The sequence below is a fragment of the Sinohyriopsis cumingii genome, chromosome 1 (assembly GCF_028554795.1).
Source record: "Sinohyriopsis cumingii isolate HCF-2022 chromosome 1, ASM2855479v2, whole genome shotgun sequence".
NCBI lineage: Eukaryota > Metazoa > Mollusca > Bivalvia > Unionida > Unionidae > Sinohyriopsis > Sinohyriopsis cumingii.
In genome coordinates this window covers 175,126,955-175,147,821 of record NC_142961.1, presented here as the reverse complement: position 1 = coordinate 175,147,821, position 20,867 = coordinate 175,126,955, and the positions used below count along the sequence as shown (strand labels likewise).

At 33.9% G+C, this 20,867-nt stretch overlaps 1 protein-coding gene across 2 annotated transcripts in view; it reads right to left on the bottom strand.

Annotated features, from left to right (window-relative positions):
- The window catches only part of LOC149808419 (NAD-dependent protein deacetylase sirtuin-2-like), a 72,846-nt gene extending 53,017 nt beyond the window's left edge, over nt 1-19,829 (bottom strand). Inside the window, exons 1-6 of one of the 2 annotated variants that reach the window (XM_089976994.1) lie at nt 19,752-19,829; nt 15,559-15,690; nt 14,413-14,449; nt 13,378-13,533; nt 10,810-10,916; nt 10,262-10,318 (exon numbers count right to left, since the gene is read on the bottom strand). In XM_089976994.1, coding sequence (XP_089833120.1) covers nt 10,262-10,318; nt 10,810-10,916; nt 13,378-13,533; nt 14,413-14,449; nt 15,559-15,663 — 462 coding nt within the window. In that variant the 5' untranslated portion in view covers nt 15,664-15,690; nt 19,752-19,829. Of the gene's footprint in view, nt 1-10,261; nt 10,319-10,809; nt 10,917-13,377; nt 13,534-14,412; nt 14,450-15,558; nt 15,691-19,089; nt 19,175-19,751 lie in introns of those variants that run through there. The other variant, XM_089976985.1, reaches the window with a different exon arrangement.
- Nucleotides 19,830-20,867: the final 1,038 nt, after the last annotated feature.

Below are 20,867 nucleotides of genomic sequence, written 5' to 3'. Positions count from 1 at the left end.
TATGTAACTATTATATCACACTCACAGTTACTGTATGTCATCAGACCTACATGTAATTATTATATAATGCACACACTGTATGCCATCAGACCTACATGTAATTATTATATAATGCACACACAGTTACTGTATGCCATCAGACCTACATGTAATTATTATATAATGCACACACTGTATGCCATCAGACCTATATGTAACTATTATATCACACACACAGTTACTGTATGTCATCAGACCTACATGTAATTATTATATAATGCACACACAGTTACTGTATGCCATCAGACCTACATGTAATTATTATATAATGCACACACTGTATGCCATCAGACCTATATGTAACTATTATATCACACACACAGTTACTGTATGTCATCAGACCTACATGTAATTATTATATAATGCACACACTGTATGCCATCAGACCTACATGTAATTATTATATAATGCACACACAGTTGCTGTATGCCATCAGACCTACATGTAATTATTATATAATGCACACACTGTATGCCATCAGACCTATATGTAACTATTATATCACACACACAGTTACTGTATGTCATCAGACCTACATGTAATTATTATATAATGCACACACTGTATGCCATCAGACCTATAAGTAACTATTATATAATGCACACACAGTTACTGTATGCCATCAGACCTACATGTAATTATTATATAATGCACACACTGTATGCCATCAGACCTATAAGTAACTATTATATAATGCACACACAGTTACTGTATGCCATCAGACCTACATGTAATTATTATATAATGCACACACTGTATGCCATCAGACCTATAAGTAACTATTATATAATGCACACACTGTATGCCATCAGACCTATATGTAATTATTATATAATGCACACACTGTATGCCATCAGACCTATAAGTAACTATTATATAATGCACACACTGTATGTCATCAGACCTATAAGTAACTATTATATAATGCACACACTGTATGCCATCAGACCTATATGTAATTATTATATAATGCACACACTGTATGCCATCAGACCTATAAGTAACTATTATATAATGCACACACAGTTACTGTATGCCATCAGACCTATAAGTAACTATTATATAATGCACACACAGTTAATGTATGCCATCAGACCTACATGTAATTATTATATAATGCACACACTGTATGCCATCAGACCTATAAGTAACTATTATATAATGCACACACTGTATGCCATCAGACCTATAAGTAACTATTATATAATGCACACACAGTTACTGTATGCCATCAGACCTACATGTAATTATTATATAATGCACACACTGTATGCCATCAGACCTATAAGTAACTATTATATAATGCACACACTGTATGCCATCATACCTATATGTAATTATTATATAATGCACACACTGTATGCCATCAGACCTATAAGTAACTATTATATAATGCACACACAGTTACTGTATGCCATCAGACCTATAAGTAACTATTATATAATGCACACACAGTTACATTATGCCATCAGACCTGTATGTAACTATTATATAATGCACACAGTTACATTATGCCATCAGACCTGTATGTAACTATTATATAATGCACACACTGTTACTGTATGCCATCAGACCTATAAGTAACTATTATATAATGCACACACAGTTACATTATGCCATCAGACCTGTATGTAACTATTATATAATGCACACACTGTATGCCATCAGACCTATATGTAATTATTATATAATGCACACACTGTATGCCATCAGACCTATATGTAACTATTATATAATGCACACACTGTATGCCATCAGACCTATATGTAACTATTATATAATGCACACACTGTATGCAACATCAGACCTATATGTAATGATACCACACACACAGTCACTGTATGTCTCTGCAAATGAGACCTATATATAACTATCATATACCACACACAGTCACTGTATGGCTCTGCAAATGAGACCTATATAAAACTATTATATACCACACACAGTCACTGTATGGCTCTGCAAATGAGACCTATATATAACTATTATATACCACACACAGTTACTGTATGTCTCTGCAACTTGGGACCTAATGTAACTATTATATACCACACAGACTCAGTTACTGTTTGTCTCCTCAACAAAAAATCTGTATGTAACTATTATGAACCAAATAGACTCAGTTACTGTATGTCACTGCAATATGAAATATATATGTAGTCATGTGTCACAAAGACTCGGTTACTGATTGTTTCTGCAACAAGAGACCTTATCTAACTAGTATATACCACACATACTCAGTTACTGTATGTCTCTGCAACAAGAGACCTTATCTAACTAGTATATACCACACATACTCAGTTACTGTATGTCTCTGCAACAAGAGACCTTATGTAACTATTATATACCAAACAGACTTGGTTACTGTACGTCTCTGCAACAAGAGACCCATATATAACTCTTATATAACACATAGACTTGGTTACTGTATGTTGCAATACAGTACATTACAACTTTGGTTAGACATAAAACTTTTAATACATAATCAACCAAACAAATACTTCTCACATAATAAACATTTTTATTATCATCATAATTTTATATCATAAAAATTGTTCAAAACACAATGCCACAAAGTAACTTCATTGGGTAATGCAAAGCTCAAAGCATTATTTGATAAATAAAATCTCAAATTCATCTTTATTTGAAACAGAAATCACAAAAAGAAATCATAAACAGAAATCATCAAACTTCATACTGACCTCCTCTAATTCACATTTATTTGAAACAGAAATCATAAAACTTTATACTGACCTCTTCAAATTCACGTTTATTCGAAACAGAAATTTAAAAAATTGATACTGACCTCCTCTAATTCACATTTATTTGAAACAGAAATCATAAAACTTTATACTGACCTCTTCAAATTCACGTTTATTCGAAACAGAAATTTAAAAAATTGATACTGACCTCCTCTAATTCACATTTATTTCAAATAGAAATCATAAAACTTTATACTGACCTCTTCAAATTCACGTTTATTCGAAACAGAAATTTAAAAAATTAATACTGACCTCCTCTAATTCACATTTATTTGAAATAGAAATCATAAAACTTTATACTGACCTCTTCAAATTCACGTTTATTCGAAACAGAAATTTAAAAAATTGATACTGACCTCCTCTAATTCACATTTATTTGAAATAGAAATCATAAAACTTTATACTGACCTCTTCAAATTCATGTTTATTTGAAACAGAAATTTAAAAAATTGATACTGACCTCCTCTAATTCACATTTATTTGAAATAGAAATCATAAAACTTTATACTGACCTCTTCAAATTCACGTTTATTCAAAACAGAAATTTAAAAAATTGATACTGACCTCCTCAAAGTCATGTTATTTTTGAAAGAAATCATAAAACTTCATTTTGACCTCCACTTTGCATCAGTGAATAAGTGGTTGAATGGATCAGAAAACTTCATTGTAATTGTACAATATTATTCAACTTTTCCCCCTGATTTCATATCAAAATGAACACCTGCACAAGATTCTCTATGTACTTGATGGTGCTAAAATCAACTAAAGCTGGTCAGTGTACATGAATTGTGAAACTAAAGACTCAACACATTTTCACATGCAAATAACCATAATCAGTGTATATATATATATATATATATATATATATATATATATATATATATATATATATACAATATATGCATTCGAGTTTAATGGCATGTCAGTACAATAATTGCTATATGCTGCAAATTAAAAGTAAAGTTATACAAACACTAATATGAAAAAGTGCACAAAAACTTAAGATAAACCATTCCAAATAAATGCAAACATGAAGTAGTACAAGATAAAAGTAACTGATACTAAAAGTCTGTATACGGTACAGAAAATAAACAAAAAAAGGCAAAACAATATGTAATCTTTAAAATACTGGATAATAACATCTTAAATAAACTGCATTCCCTCAAAAAGTCTGATTTTCTCTAGTGCTACATCATCCTAATGTTCCATAATTGAGTTCACATGAAATGCTTTGGTCCTACAGAGTTCCATAATTGAGTTCACATGAAATGCTTTGGTCCCACAGTCAAAGCTGACACACTCAAGAAAAATATGTTCCCTGTCAAAGTATGCACTCCGATTGAAGTTCACCTTACTGGAGGTACTTATGTATCAGGTGTGCCCTATATGCAATCAACACAAAACCTCCACATCTCTGCAATTTGTTCTTTACAAGGGATGCCACTCTCCATTAAGGTGTTGATGCTACGAAGACTGTCTGTGGAGGTTTCATTCCATATATTTTGCCAAGTATACTGAACAAGGTGATTTATAAATATTTTTTATAAAAGTATATACAATCTTCCATTTTGAAATAGGTGATTGCAAAGCAGCTTGTCTGCATTATTTCTCTTTGCATTACACTTAATACCAATGTGACCAGACATCCAAACAGTACTAAATATTTTTTTCCATTTCATATCAAGTCATATTCCTCTAAGATCTGGGATATTAATGGGATGTCATATTTAAGGTTTTGCAAGGTGTTACATGTAGAAAAGAAATTCAAAAAGATATGAAATTTGTTTTTCTCTTCAAGGTGGTACATATACTTTTAAATATGGCTGTAATATCTGATATGGCCAAATAAATGTATGCCTATATAACTGTATTGCCTGTTAAACACAAAGGAGTAAGGAAATATACATGTAAAGATTCATTGTATTGGTTCAAAGTAATGTGATGCTGGCTCCCATCTCATTACATCAAAATTCCACCTCAAATTTACACTTTAAACCATTTTGCTCATCATTATTCTGAAAATATTAGGACTTTGGTCAGAAGAAAAAATAGCAGAAAGGATGAAAAATAACCTATTGGTTTAAAGCATGAAGAACATGAACTTTACTCGTAAACATCCTAATCACTTGGAATGTTCTGTGTTACTGGCAATAACATGAATTACCTGTAATTTCTTCTTATAAGTATATTGGGGGTGTTGCATTTTTCTAAAAGGGCATCAAGTTAGAATACTGGAACTGAACTGACCTTAAGCTTAGGAACTGCAGGTGAACTCTTCTTCACATACGTTCATTTTTACAACTTTTTGAAAACAGCCCTTTCTATTTCACCAAAATTGTATGCTCGCTTCATTTGCCCATGATTTTCTTCCCTTTCCACATTTCTACTCAGTAGACCATTTATCAACAGCAGTCTACAAATGGGAAAATGGACCAGTCATAATGACTTTATCTCATTCAGCTTTATTTACTTTGTGAAAAATGCAGTGAAAATACACATAAGCCTTTCTCACATCTGCACATACAGTGTGACCCCGCTATAACGCGCTCCGTTATAACGCGAATTCGGATATAATGTGGTTGAGGCGTGGCTCCCGAAATTTCATATACATGTATTTTTCTTGTGCACAAAAAAATTTCTTAAAAAAGTACGAAAAAAACGTAAAAAAGTTGCTTATCATTTTGGGACAGAGATCGCGTATGAATAAAATATGCACGACGATCGTGGCTTGGCTCCTGAAATTTTATATGTATTTTTCTCGTACACGAAAAAGTATTTTTCTTGTACACAAAAAGGTACTTTTTCTTTCTTCTTAAAAGTAAGAAGAAGAAAAAAATGCATAAAACGTTTATTCCGGGATTGCGTAGGTCTTCGCCAATGTCGCAAACTTGGATTATTTTTCCTTACTGGCTGCAAAACATACCATGTGTCTTTTTTATTTGTTGGCGATATTGTTGGCTGTTTAAACTTTTATATACAACCACTGGTTTTGGAGTGCAGAAATTCAGATGCCCCTGAAAAGAAGCCGCAAACTGGATATAAAATGTACTGAAATTTGTCTATTGTTACATAAACAAAGTCTTTGTCTATACTGACAAGCCATCTAAACAGTGCATTGTTATATCATAATCCGCTTATCCTGACATCTAGCATGAGTTCTGTATGTTGTGAAATATCCGCTTTTTTGTTGTTGACATTTCTGGTAATGGAGATCAACTGGACGAGGCATTCTATCGTAATCTGTCTTTCATTGGATTTTCGGCCACTCGCTAGTAATTAATATATTTACAAAGACTGGCATTTGTGTGTGGATGGTAAGTAAAATTCCTTTTCTTTTCACTCTGAATTAAATCCTTCAGAACACTCACGTTTTCTGTAATAATCTATGTCATCAGAACACCTGCGTCTCTATCGTCCGTTGACCCTTTGTTAATTTTCAGACGCATGCGTAGAAGGCAGCATCACGCTGCTACCACAAATGTATCAACAACAAAAATATTAAAAAAATGGGTTTATTCAGCAGGCATGGAGGGACAGTAACTAGAATAGTCTAAACGACGGCCAATTCCTTTTAAAAATGTATCCAGATAAAACAGTTTGCTGAAATTTCAAAGGAAACAGATTACCTTTGAAGCACCGACTGTTATGAAAACGCACTCAGCAAATGGAAAAATTCCCTGTCTCTTTCATGCAATACAATTATTTGATGTTGCCGCCACAGTAAGATATGGGCATTGGTTTGGTTCTCCAAAGCTGTTCTTTAGCGGCGACTTCAAAAGCGCATGCACCCTTCATCAAAGAAAGCCGACTACAATCTTTCAATAACAGCAAAGAAGTTTTCTTCAAAGGAAGTCAGTACTAAACTGAAATAAAAGTGATGGAATCTGATGGATTTTTGCATTTTCCAACGTGACTGGAACACTTTAACTGTGCTGTGAAAGTTTACCTTTTGTAGGGAAAAAGTTTATGCCAACGGCTAACTTTTACCGACTTCGAACGTACTTCAAAGTAAATGTGCTTCGTCATTCGTTACGTGATTGTGCTATGTTTTTCCACTGAATTCAGACCAATATGACCTGTTGCAAAATTAGTGAATATTTTAAAGCTGTGTATGCATATTTTCGATGGAATCACTTGTATTGTGGATTCAATGTATATGATGAGGTTCGCAGGTGAGTACACTGCGTTGATACTCTGATCATGCTATACATTAGACATTTTATATATGAACAGTATTCACGTATATGTACCAATTCATGGTTCTCTAAATAAAGTAAACTATTATATGATGTCTTCTCTCTTTTCACTACAGGTGTTTTCTCATTTAATATGCATTAATTCAAGATAGCAAATGTGCCGACGAAGCACGTATTTTACCGCCCGCATTTATTACTCCCCCCCACACAATTTTTTTTTTGGGGGGAAGGGTACATTTTCTTCAGCTAACTGACTTGGTTGCATATAACACGGTTCGGTTCATAACACGGTCAGATTCTATGGCTCCCAACTACCGTGTTATAGCGAGGTCCCACTGTATTCAGTTTTATATATGCTGTGTAAAATAAAGAGAGGGATATTTATTAGGGAATGAGTATTTATTAGAAGAAATGCATGACAATGACATTCAAATTTTGAGAACAGCAGATACAATTATTTAAAAACAGCTCACCAACAATTATGACACCTGGCACAAGACAATTATGTGACCACAAAGTTTTATAATGCTGAAGCCAAAACACTATTATAACCAATATGTCTAACCATGTTTGAACAGACACTAGGCAATGCTTTGACCACTATGTCTCCAAATGTTGAGACCAGACACAAGGCAATACTGTGACTGCTATTTCTCAAAATGTTTAGACCAGACACACAAAAATGGTATAATCACCATGTTGTACCTTGTTGAGACCAGACACAAGGCAATGTTATGATCACTATGTCTCACCATGCTGAGACAATGCACAAGGCAATACTATGATCACTGTCTCACCATGCTGAGACCAGACACAAGGCAATACTATGACCACTTGGTCTCACCTTGTTGAGACCAGATACAAGGCAATGTTACAATGACTATGTCTCACCATGATGAGACAGGCACAAAACAATATTATGACCACTATGTTGAGACCAGATACAAGGCAATACTATGACCACTAGGTCTCACCTGGTTGTGAACAGACACAAGGCAATGTTACAATGACTATGTCTCACCATGTTGAGACCAGACACAAACAAACACTGTGACTACTATGTTTCACAATGTCTGGACCAGACACAAGGCAATATGGTGACCATTAGGGATAAAATAATTCTTCAATATGTTGATGTATCAATACTTTTGCTGTACGATGCACATATCGATAGAAAAGATGGAGAACTGACACAAGAAAATACTTACCATAAGTTATTTTAGTCTTCAGTAGTCATGAATAATTATTATTAGTTCTCGTTATCTTTTAAATATACAATTCATCTGAAACAGCATTCGCAGTACTAGGCACGCATTTTTATTAGTAAAAATGAAACAGACTATTGAGAATACACGCTTGCTGTCTGCAAATTAAAACAAAGTGACATGGTTCGTAATCTGACCCCCCCATTCCATGTTTATTATCTTAACCCAGCAGCACGTTCAGCATACGAGATACATTCCAAACATGTTCTACTTGTATAATGAAGTACTTTAATCATCATTTAATAATCACTTTTATGCAAAGTTCTACATTGAATTTTAACTTGTCTAATTTGGTTGATTTAGAAAGCTACACTACCAGTGTGTCACACAGTGAAATATGTTACATTCAGATCTCATTTATGGTTATTGCCTGTTCCAGTCCTGGTTAAATAACTATCAATCAGGAATTATTGTAGCTTATTCCCTGCATGACAAACAGGAAGCAGAAGCAAAGCAACAGAGAAACCTTGCGCAAAAGTCACTGATATGTACTTTTAACATCAATTACTGCTTCAAGTTTTCATATATAACACTTTGGGCTTTAAAAAGCAACAGACTCTCATACTGCATTTCAAAACACTTTGTACCAGCTGAGACTATGAATGTTTTGCACACCAGTAGAGCACTAAGTGATGGGTTACAGAGCCTGGATCTGAATTCAGTTTTATTTTTGAAAACAATACTGAACAATCTCTCACAGTCAGCATTAGAATGGTAAAGAACTAGACAACATAAGAAGACTTTCAGCACCCCATTTTGATATGACCATCCATTCAGAAGGATATGTGATAAAAACATTTTGAAGATTGCTTCTGTGGTGGCAATAATGGTTCATCAGATTAGCACCATTTAGATCTTGGGCCAACTAGACATAAGAAGTCTTCTAGTGAAAACTCCGTGGCAATATTCTACTTTAATTCAGCAGATGCAAATATAAAAATGGCCATTGTGGTGGCCATATTGGCCATCAGATCAGCACCGTTTTCATTCAGGACCAACACGACATCATAAAAAGTCATTTAGTGAAAACCTTATTGGTACCACCATTCGTTCAGAAGCAAAAATAAATCTTCAAGAAAACCACCATACTCAATATCACATCTGCATCATCTTCAGGATGATCTGGACATCATAGGAAGTCTTCTGGTGAAAACAAAATTACAATCTGACTTTCCATTCAGGAGTAGCAATAAAAATATTTTCAAAATGGGCACTGTTGTGGCCAAAATGAACAGCTTAAAAGTACCATTGTTATTCTGGATGAACTAGACATTGTAATTAGTCTTATCTTTCTGTTCAAGATGAGCAGCAATAAGATTTTCAAGACAGCTACTGCTGCAGCCATACTGGCTAACAGACTGGCACCATTTACATTAAGGACCAACACGACATCACAAGACTCATGGTGAATACCCTCTGTCAATGTTTTTCCTTTCAGGACCAGTAGCAATACAAAAATGTTTAAAGATGAATAGTTCTATGGCCATAGTGGATGTCAGATCGGCACCATTTTCAATAAAGATCAACTAGACATCACAAAAATTCTTTTCATGAAACCCCCATGTTGATATGACCCTTCACTGAGGAGTAGCAATAACAACATTTTCAACGTCCTGGGTGTGTGACTTGCATCATTTTCATTTAGGACCAACCTGACCACTGGATGAATGTGTCTGTAAAGTTTTATGGCAATCCTCCAAGTAATTTAGGAGGAGCAGTGATAACAAATTTGTGCCAATGGACAGAGGGATGACATTCAACAGACCATTCTATAATGATAACAAATTTATGCCAATGGACAGAGGGATGACATTCAACAGACCATTCTATAATGATAACAAATTTGTGCCAATGGACAGAGGGATGACATTCAACAGACCATTCTATAATGATAACAAATTTGTGCCAATGGACAGAGGGATGACATTCAACAGACCACTCCATAAGCTGCATAACAAGAGTAGAGCTACAAAGAAAAGGAAGCATGTAAGAAAAATACCTTGAAATGACCAGGCCACAATTCTCTGGCTAACATGAAGAAAGGCTCAGGATGCTCCTTCAATAAATGAAAATATACATACATGTATAATTAACTGTGAAGAGTGTTTTAAATTTAAGCAGATATTTATCCCTACTGTGGTGGTGGTTGCATCAGCAGGTGTACATGTGCATATGTATGTAGCATTTTAATGACATATGAGCACAAAAATTGAGATGGACAAGATCAACAGATTATTATCATGAAAAACTTTCCTCATTCAGAAATGTTTCCATAACATTAAATTCTTTCTGACATGATGAGAATTTATTTTCTTTTTTAATATTTCCTTACTCTTAAACACCAAAATGTAATGAACATAAACTTTGAAAAGCTTGACCAAAGCATGAATTTAACAATAACATTGGCCTGAAATTATTCAAACTTAAATACTTAAAGCATCAATACTCCAAGTGAAAAGACTGAAATATGGTACTAACGAAAAGTTTTGGATATGGCAATTTCAAATTTCCTGTTTCTGATTTAAAAAATGTCTGATAGACTTATACCTGAAAATAATTTATTTCAAAGACAGATTGTGGACTTGGCAAGTTGTATGCCTGAAGATTGTCGTATAACCCAGTGCCTGGTGATCTAAAGTCTGGGATGCCAGCAGCTGAAAAAAGAAAGAAAGAAAGACTAGATTATTTAATGTACTTCATATAGCTTTATACATTACATCGAAATTAATTGGAATTATCATGCTATATTTTATGAGTTTTAATGTACTGATATATGAAGCTGGAATAATATATAGTCAGAATGCTGTGAATCTCATTAACTTATTATCTAAAACATGAATTATATTTAATATTATCTCAATGAAAAGTACAGTCAATATTATCTCAATGATGAATAACAGCCAATATTATCTCAATGATGAATTACAGCCAATATTATCTCAATGATGAATTACAGCCAATAGTATCTCAATGATGAATTACAGCCAATGTTATCTCAATGATGAATTACAGTCAATATTATCTCAATGATGAATTACAGCCAATATTATCTCAATGATGAATTACAGCCAATATTATCTCAATGATGAATTACAGCCAATATTATCTCAATGATGAATTACAGCCAAATATAAACAGACCACTATACATCTAATCTACAGGCAGGGTCTTCCCTGTTTGATCTAAAGCAACAAAGCAACTATAATATTGTATTATCTCATGCTATGTCTGGGTATATGCAGTTTGCATTTGGGTGTAAATTGGCAAGACTAGAAATATTCTAACAATAATTAATTTTAATAGATATTGTGAATTTGGGTTTCAATTGTCATGGTTGTGCAAAAGAAACATCCAACAAAAAAAAAAAAAAAACATGACCTAAGATTAAATTCTCCTGTACTGAGAAAAGGAACTTTTTCTTACAACTCTTTCTCCACTAGAAATTCTAAAGACAATCCTGAATCTGCATCCTAATGTTGCCGCACATTATATTACCTTCCTGGGTCATGGCTAAACAAAAGTCAGATGTGGATCATTTACAGTCTCTGACATTTTTTAGATAAAGAATTGTTACTAGACTCAGATTAACAATGAAATGAATCAGATAAAGATAAAGCATGGTTAAGGTTGTGATCAACAGTGGCCAACTTGTAGAAAGCTGACAGACAATGATACTGAGTCAAAAAAAGAAATTTTTTGATCATCTTTCATTAGATGATCTTAAATGTATTGTTGTTGTTGTTGTTGTAGGGTTTAACGCCATTTTTCAGCACACAATAGGCTATAATGGCGGCCAGTATTAATGGTGGAGGAAGAACCCGGGAAAACCCCGGAAAGAACCACTGACCCACGAGAAGCTACTGGCAAACTTTCTCACATACCCACATTAGCCGAATCCGAGACTTGAACCCACACAGACAGAGGTGAGATGGCAGTGATTTATAACAGAGAGCGCTTTAGACCACTCAGCCACTCGGGGCCCCCTTAAATGTATTAAACAAGTGTATAAACTTATGATACTTTTCCATCAACAGGATTTATGGCGATTTACCAGAACAGTGTGCAATCAGAACTAACTATATATGTCAAAAGTTGTTGAATAACTTTGATTATGGGAATCTTTGGGGTAAATGCAGTAATTTACTGGACAACCCCCAAAAATGCTGGGCACAATTGTCAGTGTAGTGCAGATTTTCACAACTATTAAACCAACAAATATGAATGTTTAAACAGGCTATGTGTATCCATCATTTCTTCCTTCAAACAATCTATGATTTATTGTAACAAGGATTTAGATAACTTAATCAATGTTAGATGTACTCAAGTCTGAAGCATAAAACTTTATGTTCAAGACTGAAGAAACCCATTCCTCAGACTTTATATTTTCCATCATTTTTTAGATCTTAGTTCAGATAAGCACTACACCTGTGGGCTCAGGAATCAGTTACAAACTATTAAACAGAGGTCCGTAACATATGGTTTTGATAAATGGTTGTTCTTAGCAAAGCTCAAACACAAATTTTGCCAAATATTATGGTTCACTGTCACATGCAGAAGCTGGTCACTCAGAACAATGCAGTTATAAGGCAAAATCATTCTGTGAAGGAATATCTGGGGTGTTAAATAACAGGTGGGTGCAGAGTTCACTGAAATCATGTTTTATTGTAATATTTATTTTAAAAGTTGTTTTAGTTGTGAAAATGTGATGCCTGTGAAAACTTTTTGAAAATGACAACATTTCATTTGTGACTTTTAATTTAATAAGGTGACTGCTATGCAAATGACTTTTCTGATCTGTACCCACTCATATAAACCAGCAATTAACCAATCAAAAAATGGGATCAATAATTGGCTCCACTAAAGCTAATGAACATCAGGCAGAACAGTAAGTACAATTCAGTGGTTTCTAATTTAATAAATAATTTCTAATTCCAATATCCTGTAAGCTATTGGTCCAAATTTGATCAATTTTTAGAAATTAGCTTACAGTGAGGCAATCTAAAATGGACTCAATTTCATATTTAAAAGCTTAATAATACAAAATGAACATGCAAATAAATTGTACACAGCAATCTGCCTTTCTACTAATTTATCATCTGTATGACTATGACATACATGTGGAAATGCCAGCTCCTGCCATTGTGATGATGTTATGACACTTTTCACTCTTGATGTATTTCACAATGCCTTCTAGTGTAAATTCTTCCAGTACTTTCTCTGGAGGTTTTGAGATACCCATAGAATGTGCCATGTACTCTGCAAGCCATTCAGCTGAAATCATGAAGAATAAACGAGTCAGTAAATGAGAAAATAAAGTGATAAAGCAAAATATCCTAAATTTGTATTTCAAAGCAAAATCGTAGTTGTATGGCGAATCATGGATTAGCTTCTATTCAATACATGAAGTTAGCCAAGATATGCAAATCGGATGTTTTATCTTATTACATCTTGAAAATAATATATTAAATATTCCTTTATTTTCACACAAAAATTAAGAACTTATTTTTTAAATCCTGTCTGTCTGCATAGTAATGTCTCCCCCCTCTTCAAAATTCCAGGACAGCAGTTGAAACATTTCACCAGTATTACTGCCAGACCTTAACTGATGTGAAAAACATTTACAATGACACAGAAATAGAGATCACACAGTGGTAGAGTTGTAATGCTGACAAGTTCTTGATACTTTGTTAAGCATGGTTCAGACATCATCAGTCCAAATGTACTATATATCCTAGCTTATAAGGTGAATTCAACGGCACAGTTTGATCTGCTATTGTACAATGCACCTGCAGATCAGAGTCTATCCTGTTTGTTAAACTGATTGCACCTGACAAACTGTGCTTACTCAGATCTGTCAGAATATTATACAAAGGCATATTTAGGTCTTGTCAGTTTACAGTCTGTACAGACATCATTAGGGTCCAAATGTACTGCATGCATTTACTTTATATATGGGGTCAAACTGCAAACAACACAGACAAAATGCACTGACAGATCATGGTCCATGTTGTTTGTCCTACTGATTACTCCTAACATACTGCATATACCTAGATCTGCCAGAACAGTAAATTTGTGTTGTTTGTGGTTTGACCTGAATTAGTCTAAATTTTATTTTCATCGTAAAATGTTGCTTTCTGATTGTGCACTTACATGTTGATTGATTGGAATGTGTTTCACTGGACTGGGGCTACAAGAAAATTAAAAGTCACGAGTTATTTCTCATTTTGTCATAAACTAAACTTTTCATAAACAAAAATAACCAACTTATCTTACCTTATCTTGTAATGTTAATCAGGGAAGATAAAAAGAAAGTCTCACCTTATGATCAAACAACAAATATTTCTCAAACATTTATCAGTGAAAAAGCAGTGCATATTTTTTTAAAGAATCAAGAATAAGCACCCAAAGAACAGCAATTACCTATTTTATTTTTTCTTGTCATTTGTTGGAAGCACTAAATTTCAAAGCAAATTAAAAAGCAGTATTGATGACGTACAATACTCTGAACAAGAGTCAGGGCTCACACTGTTTGGCCAAAATAATGTGGCTTGCGCATTTCTTTCTTTTTTCTTCATAAATGTAAATATTCAGATGTGCTTAAACACTGACAATATCCAAGGCTCAAACCATTATAACTGAACATTCCACAAATCATGCTATCCATTGCAATATCCAAGGCTCAAAAAATTACAAATGGACATTCCACAAATCATGCTATCCATTGTCGTATTTAAATACTAACCAAAATAAGAATAAACAAAAGTTGGCTTGAACTGTCCCAAATAGGCCTTATCTTCTTTCTCAGTGAAATATTTTCTTGCCATGGGTATATTTTTGTTAACGATTATATTCAATAGTAATCCTATAGACTGATTTTTATTGTATAATAAGAACAATGACTGGATCACATCTGGACAGGATTTAATTTTTTTGGCATATATTTTTTCAACTTTGCTCATTAGCTATGAGTGCAATATATGGCTTTGTTCATAATGTATTAATGGGAACAAAACTTTGGCAGATATTATTGTCTTCATGAAAGTCCATAATATCCAAAACAAATTCATAATCATTAAAATTCTGTCCTTAACAGTGATCACTGCAGGTAACTGCTCAATGTCAGGCAGGTTAAACTTTCATTTATGGTGAATATTTGCCATACATATCACTCCAATTGCAGTCAAACTATCTCAGTTCTAAACAGTATTCATGGATGGATAGTAGGAGAGGAGAAGGGGTGAGAGAGACAACAGAATATAACTTCTGGAAGCCTTAATGCTTTCTTCTGGAACTTGCCTTGGTCTTTTCTTCTACATTAGTTCCAACAGCTCCTGCCTCATTACTGGATGAACTGCTGTTCCCCTCTCCTTCTTCTTGTGCTGGTTTCTTTTCTTGATCCATTATGATCCTCACACCTGCATCTGTTTCCTGTATAGGTTTGTATGATAATAAAACTTTATTCAATAATAATAATTGTGGGGCTTGCATGGACCTGTACATAAGAGCTCTCTGAAAGTATTTCTTGTCCATTCTCGACCTTTAAATGTTGGTTTAGATACCTATGTTCAAAGACTGTACATCATACAGACCCCCAACAACTAACCCCAACCCTTAGTTTTCTTGGACATTGAATTTTATTTTTATATATTAAACAACAGGTCGTAAAAATAAAGCACTTGTAGTAAGAAAGGTAATCAAATGAACAAAAATATTCCCATCATATTCAAGCTGTGTTAGAAGATAAAGGGAAAGTGTGCAGGGCTTTCAACTTTCAGAGCCAAAAGTCTACATAGCACTGGTACATGAAAGACAAGTTCTATGGAATAATATGGCTCTCCTGAAAACGTTATTATAGACAACTTGCAAAAACTTGCTACAATCTTGATGCTGAAGCTTCCTTCACCAGTGAAAAGGTAACACCTACATCCCAATACAGATACCTATATCCTAATACCTATACCTGCATTCCAATACCGATACCTACACCTCAATACCTATACCTACATCACAACACTTGTAATTCAGGGGAGAATGATTCCAAATCTCTATGCTATATGCACATAATTACCATTTGTTGCACTGAATAACATGGTGGGTGGGGAAAAATTGGAGGTCTCTATGTATGAATGAGTGGACTCTGGTCAATGACCAACATTCCTGCATGGGTTTATGTAGTTGGTCTTTGCAATGATGCTTGCTTGTAAAAGTTGGTTAGTGGCTTTTACTGAAACCGATGATAAATATAAATTTGCACTATTTAAGAGAACGACTTGCAGCTGCTGTTTGAGAACTTCTCTATTTACCCTTGGGGAAATGTATACAGTATAAACAAAATCCAAATTTTGCATTGCAGAGCCAAGAGATGAATAGAATTCTGTATCTGGTTTATCATACAATAAATTTCAGTAAGCCAGCAGTCTAATACACAATATCGTGTGTGATTCTACAGTGTGACAGTTTATGGTGATGTCCAGTACTGAGGCATCATGCCAGTAATCTAGCACCATGTCCAACCATGTCACACGATCCTGATACCTGGCCAACCAGGCCTTAACACTAGCCTCTTAATGCCGAACACCTAGCAAGGCAGCTTTTAGTACCACTTTTGTTAGTATTTGGTATGACTCAGCAGGGATTCGAACCCACAACCTCCCGCATCCAAGGTGGACAATATATACTTCTCCAGATTCTTCAAAACATTATTTTACTCACAGATATTTACACACCCTCTTCTGAGCAAAGGTCATAAAATACCTCTTTGGCAGCTTGGGTTTTACAATGTTCAAATGAATGTAATGCTGATGCCCAGTTGTATATATATATTACTTGGTAAATGATAAATAATTATTCATTTATTACCAATATAAAGGGAAGTAGTATCATATTCAAGTGGCTACTTAACTTTTCCTGCACAAGCACACTCTTTCCAGGTATTTACCATATATACTGAGACGACATAAAGTAATTTCTGAAGTATTTTGTTGTGCCATTTGTTCTGGGACAAATCTTTGTTTTTGAGTCGTAAGTTTTGGGTCACCTTTCCAGTGACAACACTGATGCTGATATGGTAAAATGATTAATAAGTGTATCAAATGTAGTATCTAAAAATGAAATCATTCTATACTTGACTGTACAAAAATACTCTCAAACTTAAATTTTATTTATAAAAAAAAAGTCAAAACCAGTAGATATGTTTCACACCTTTCTTCCTAAGTACAAACTTTAAATTCATATAATTTTACATTATCATGCCACAATTCTCATCATGAATTGCATACAGACTTTGGTATGCACTGCATTTATTTGTTTTATAATATTACTCATTATATGATACTAATATCTATGTTTGTTGGATTATAATAATATAAAATATTAAATTAAAAATTACTTGCCACAGACTGAAGTGTCCATCAATGTTATCTACCCTTGGGTGTTTACAAGTAGTATATATTACTTCCATTTTGAGCTAGTCTGAACAATTTGAATTTGTATTACATTCTGTGCCTTTGCTGTACACTATGTCTGATGCAGTACAAATTTTGATTTGATTTATATCTGCCTTTTTCATTAGCCAGATCTTGTTCCCAATAAATATTTCCTAATTTAACTGCCAGCGCATCCTTAAAAGAATGCCAAGTCGGCTTTTCGAGGGTTGGCTTGCTTTGTAAATAAAATGTTTGTATGTGATAGTGCAAACTGAAACAAAGATTTAAACTCTCTCTGCCATGTATGTTTAGCCACCACCCAAGTAATTAATGCCACCTTGTTATCATAATTGGTACAAACATTATTTATGTCTGCAGATACAATAGCATACATAAGATTGTCTTTACGAATATGCTGGCAGTGAAAGGTAGAAAAATATTGTCATTTAGAGTGAATATATATATATTTATATATATATTTTGGAAATATTGTTCACCTAATATATTAATACTTATTTTTCATTATACACCGTGTCATGCATGAATTACTGGTGTCTTGAAGCAATCAGTGTGCTTTCTCTCTTGTTTATGATTTTGTTGGATCCAATTTTCAGTTTAGTAACATACTGAACTCACTGTGGAAAACCAAACACAATACGTTTATACATCTTCATGTCAATGACCAATACGTCAATGTTTTTACTCCGCATAAGCAATACATACTAGGCATATGGATGTGTACGTCACATCACAGCGTTTCTTTGCACATGTGTATTACTTATGACGAACAACACAAAAAAACAAAGCTAAATAAAAACAGTACACAGTTTCTTTCAGTGTCGGTTTTTTGGGGAGTTGAGTGCCTGTGTAGTCCAACAATGTAAGACATAGCACATGCTGTTTTTGATTTAGTACTATCTCCCCCCGGAACAAAAATAACGGGCAATGTGTCTTACGTTGTAGGATTAGCACCTGTGGTGCGAAAAGCCTGCCGACATTCTGACCACAGGGACTCGTACCGTTCACAGGGGTTCGTTACAAAGAAAATCTGGAGTATCCGTTCATGAATCAAGGGATGAGGGTTCTAACCTGTTATATTGTTACAGGTTAGAAGCCCAATCCCTTGATTCATAGACGGATACTCCAAATTTTCTTTGTAATGAACCCTTGTCCTACATGTAAGATCTGACAATGATATTTACGTTTTGGGTGTCACCTAAACAAAATCAACATGTGTTATATCTTACATGTAGGACTATATCGAACCCCTGTGTACCGTTGCTTACACATGCAGGACTTGCTGGCCAATTGTAAACAATGGTACAAGCTTGCTTTTTAATTACAGCACAACCAAGTTCCAGATATAACCCGCTAAACTTAAATAAAGTAAAATTCTACAAACTATTATCTGTGTCAATAACTCTTTTTCTGGCTGTTGATATAATTTCTGCTGTTGTGGGTAACAGACTTAAAGTAGCCTGGTTCCCGGAACGCATATAGTGGGCGCTCACCAGTTATTATGTACTTTTTGAGATTATAAGGTATGTAAGGTGAAGTTGTTGCATTTGAAAAATGCACAATGGAGAGAATTTTGGCATACCGCTATACTACTTAGATGTAATGTGGCTGACATTTCTTTTGAATAATGTACTTATGGAAATTGTATATGAGCTAAGTAAGTAGCTAACTATAATGACTTCTCCCTTGTGCTAAAAATATAAATCAGAATAAGTCTAAAGTACAATATATCTTGCACCTATTAAATTAGGGAAAATTAATTTTGCCCAGCTAAAGACAATACCAGCTTATGAAATTGCAATGGATGAATTACCAAATACATAACATGTAAAAAAAAATTGTCAGGCTCTTTTTTATTTTTTTTATTTATTTTTTTAAACAATTTGCCTCTAATGTCCAGGAAGTGAAAATGACCCAGTGGAGCTAGCAGTTTAAAAAAAAATAAATGCACTTGAGGAGTAAGGCCAAGCTACATACTCTAGAACCCATATTACACCATCAATCATACACCAAAACAAAGGGAATGAAAGGTTTTATAAACAACACCTAAGACAGACAATGTTTTTCTCCGAATAGCTAGTACAACCAGTGTGGACACCCGGGAAAATTCTTTTTCTTTAAAACTCTATGCAAAATACGAAGCTGATGAGCTCCACCAAAGAAACGTGAACGGATCGATTCTGCCCGGAATAGTTTGGGACTTGAGGCGATTCGGGCCCGAGTTATTTCGGACAGGATCGTTTCGGTCTTCTATTTTTACGGAGTGGATTCGTACCGGGTCGTTTCAACCACACTGTCTGCAGATTGTATTACATTATAAAGGATGATATCAAATTGACATTATAGACAATTATTTTATTAATTTTTGTGTTTTCTTGAAACAAACAAAGCAAAGAACTTATCACACCATTATTTCAATTTAATTCTCAATGACATTTTGAATAAGTTAATAAATACACGTATCCATGAATTACAATTAAAAAAAACTCAGAATTGTGTTATGTATATTTGATTTAATTATATCTAATTTAATATATATTTATTTCAATTTAATTGTTTTTCAGTTTTTCATTACATGCTATTGTAATGTAAATTTATCCGCAGTAGATGATACTTTTTCCCGAAAATAGTTTGACTTTGACTCGTTTTAGTAAACACTAGGTGTTGACCTAGATCCTGACTTTTATTCAAAATTAGTAGCAACCACGTAAATCAGTTCTATTTTTATTTTAAAATGATTGGTTGTTGTCGAGGTCATGATGGGACTATTAATTTAAGATGAAAACAATTTTTTTTAAAAATTTTATATTTTAGCGTAAAATGATTGGGTCTTCTGTAGGACATACAATGGGATACGTGATTTTTTTTAAAAATATGTAAACATGACCACGTGACCCTTATCCGGGGCGTAAAATTCAAGTTTTAAGCCATAGTATTAGAGAAGTAAACACAGTTGGGTATTTTCTTTACTCAGGAAGTTGTTGTGTCGTTTGGAGTTATTTCAAATAACATGGATTCAAAAGGATTAAAACGTTTCCCTGGAAAATATGTGTGCTCATGTGAGATTCTTGAACAAAGACAGCTCTTTAAAAAATTTATTCAGATTTCCAAAACCGGAGTGAAATTTCTTTTTTTTTTTTTTACAAGGAACTGTAGACTACA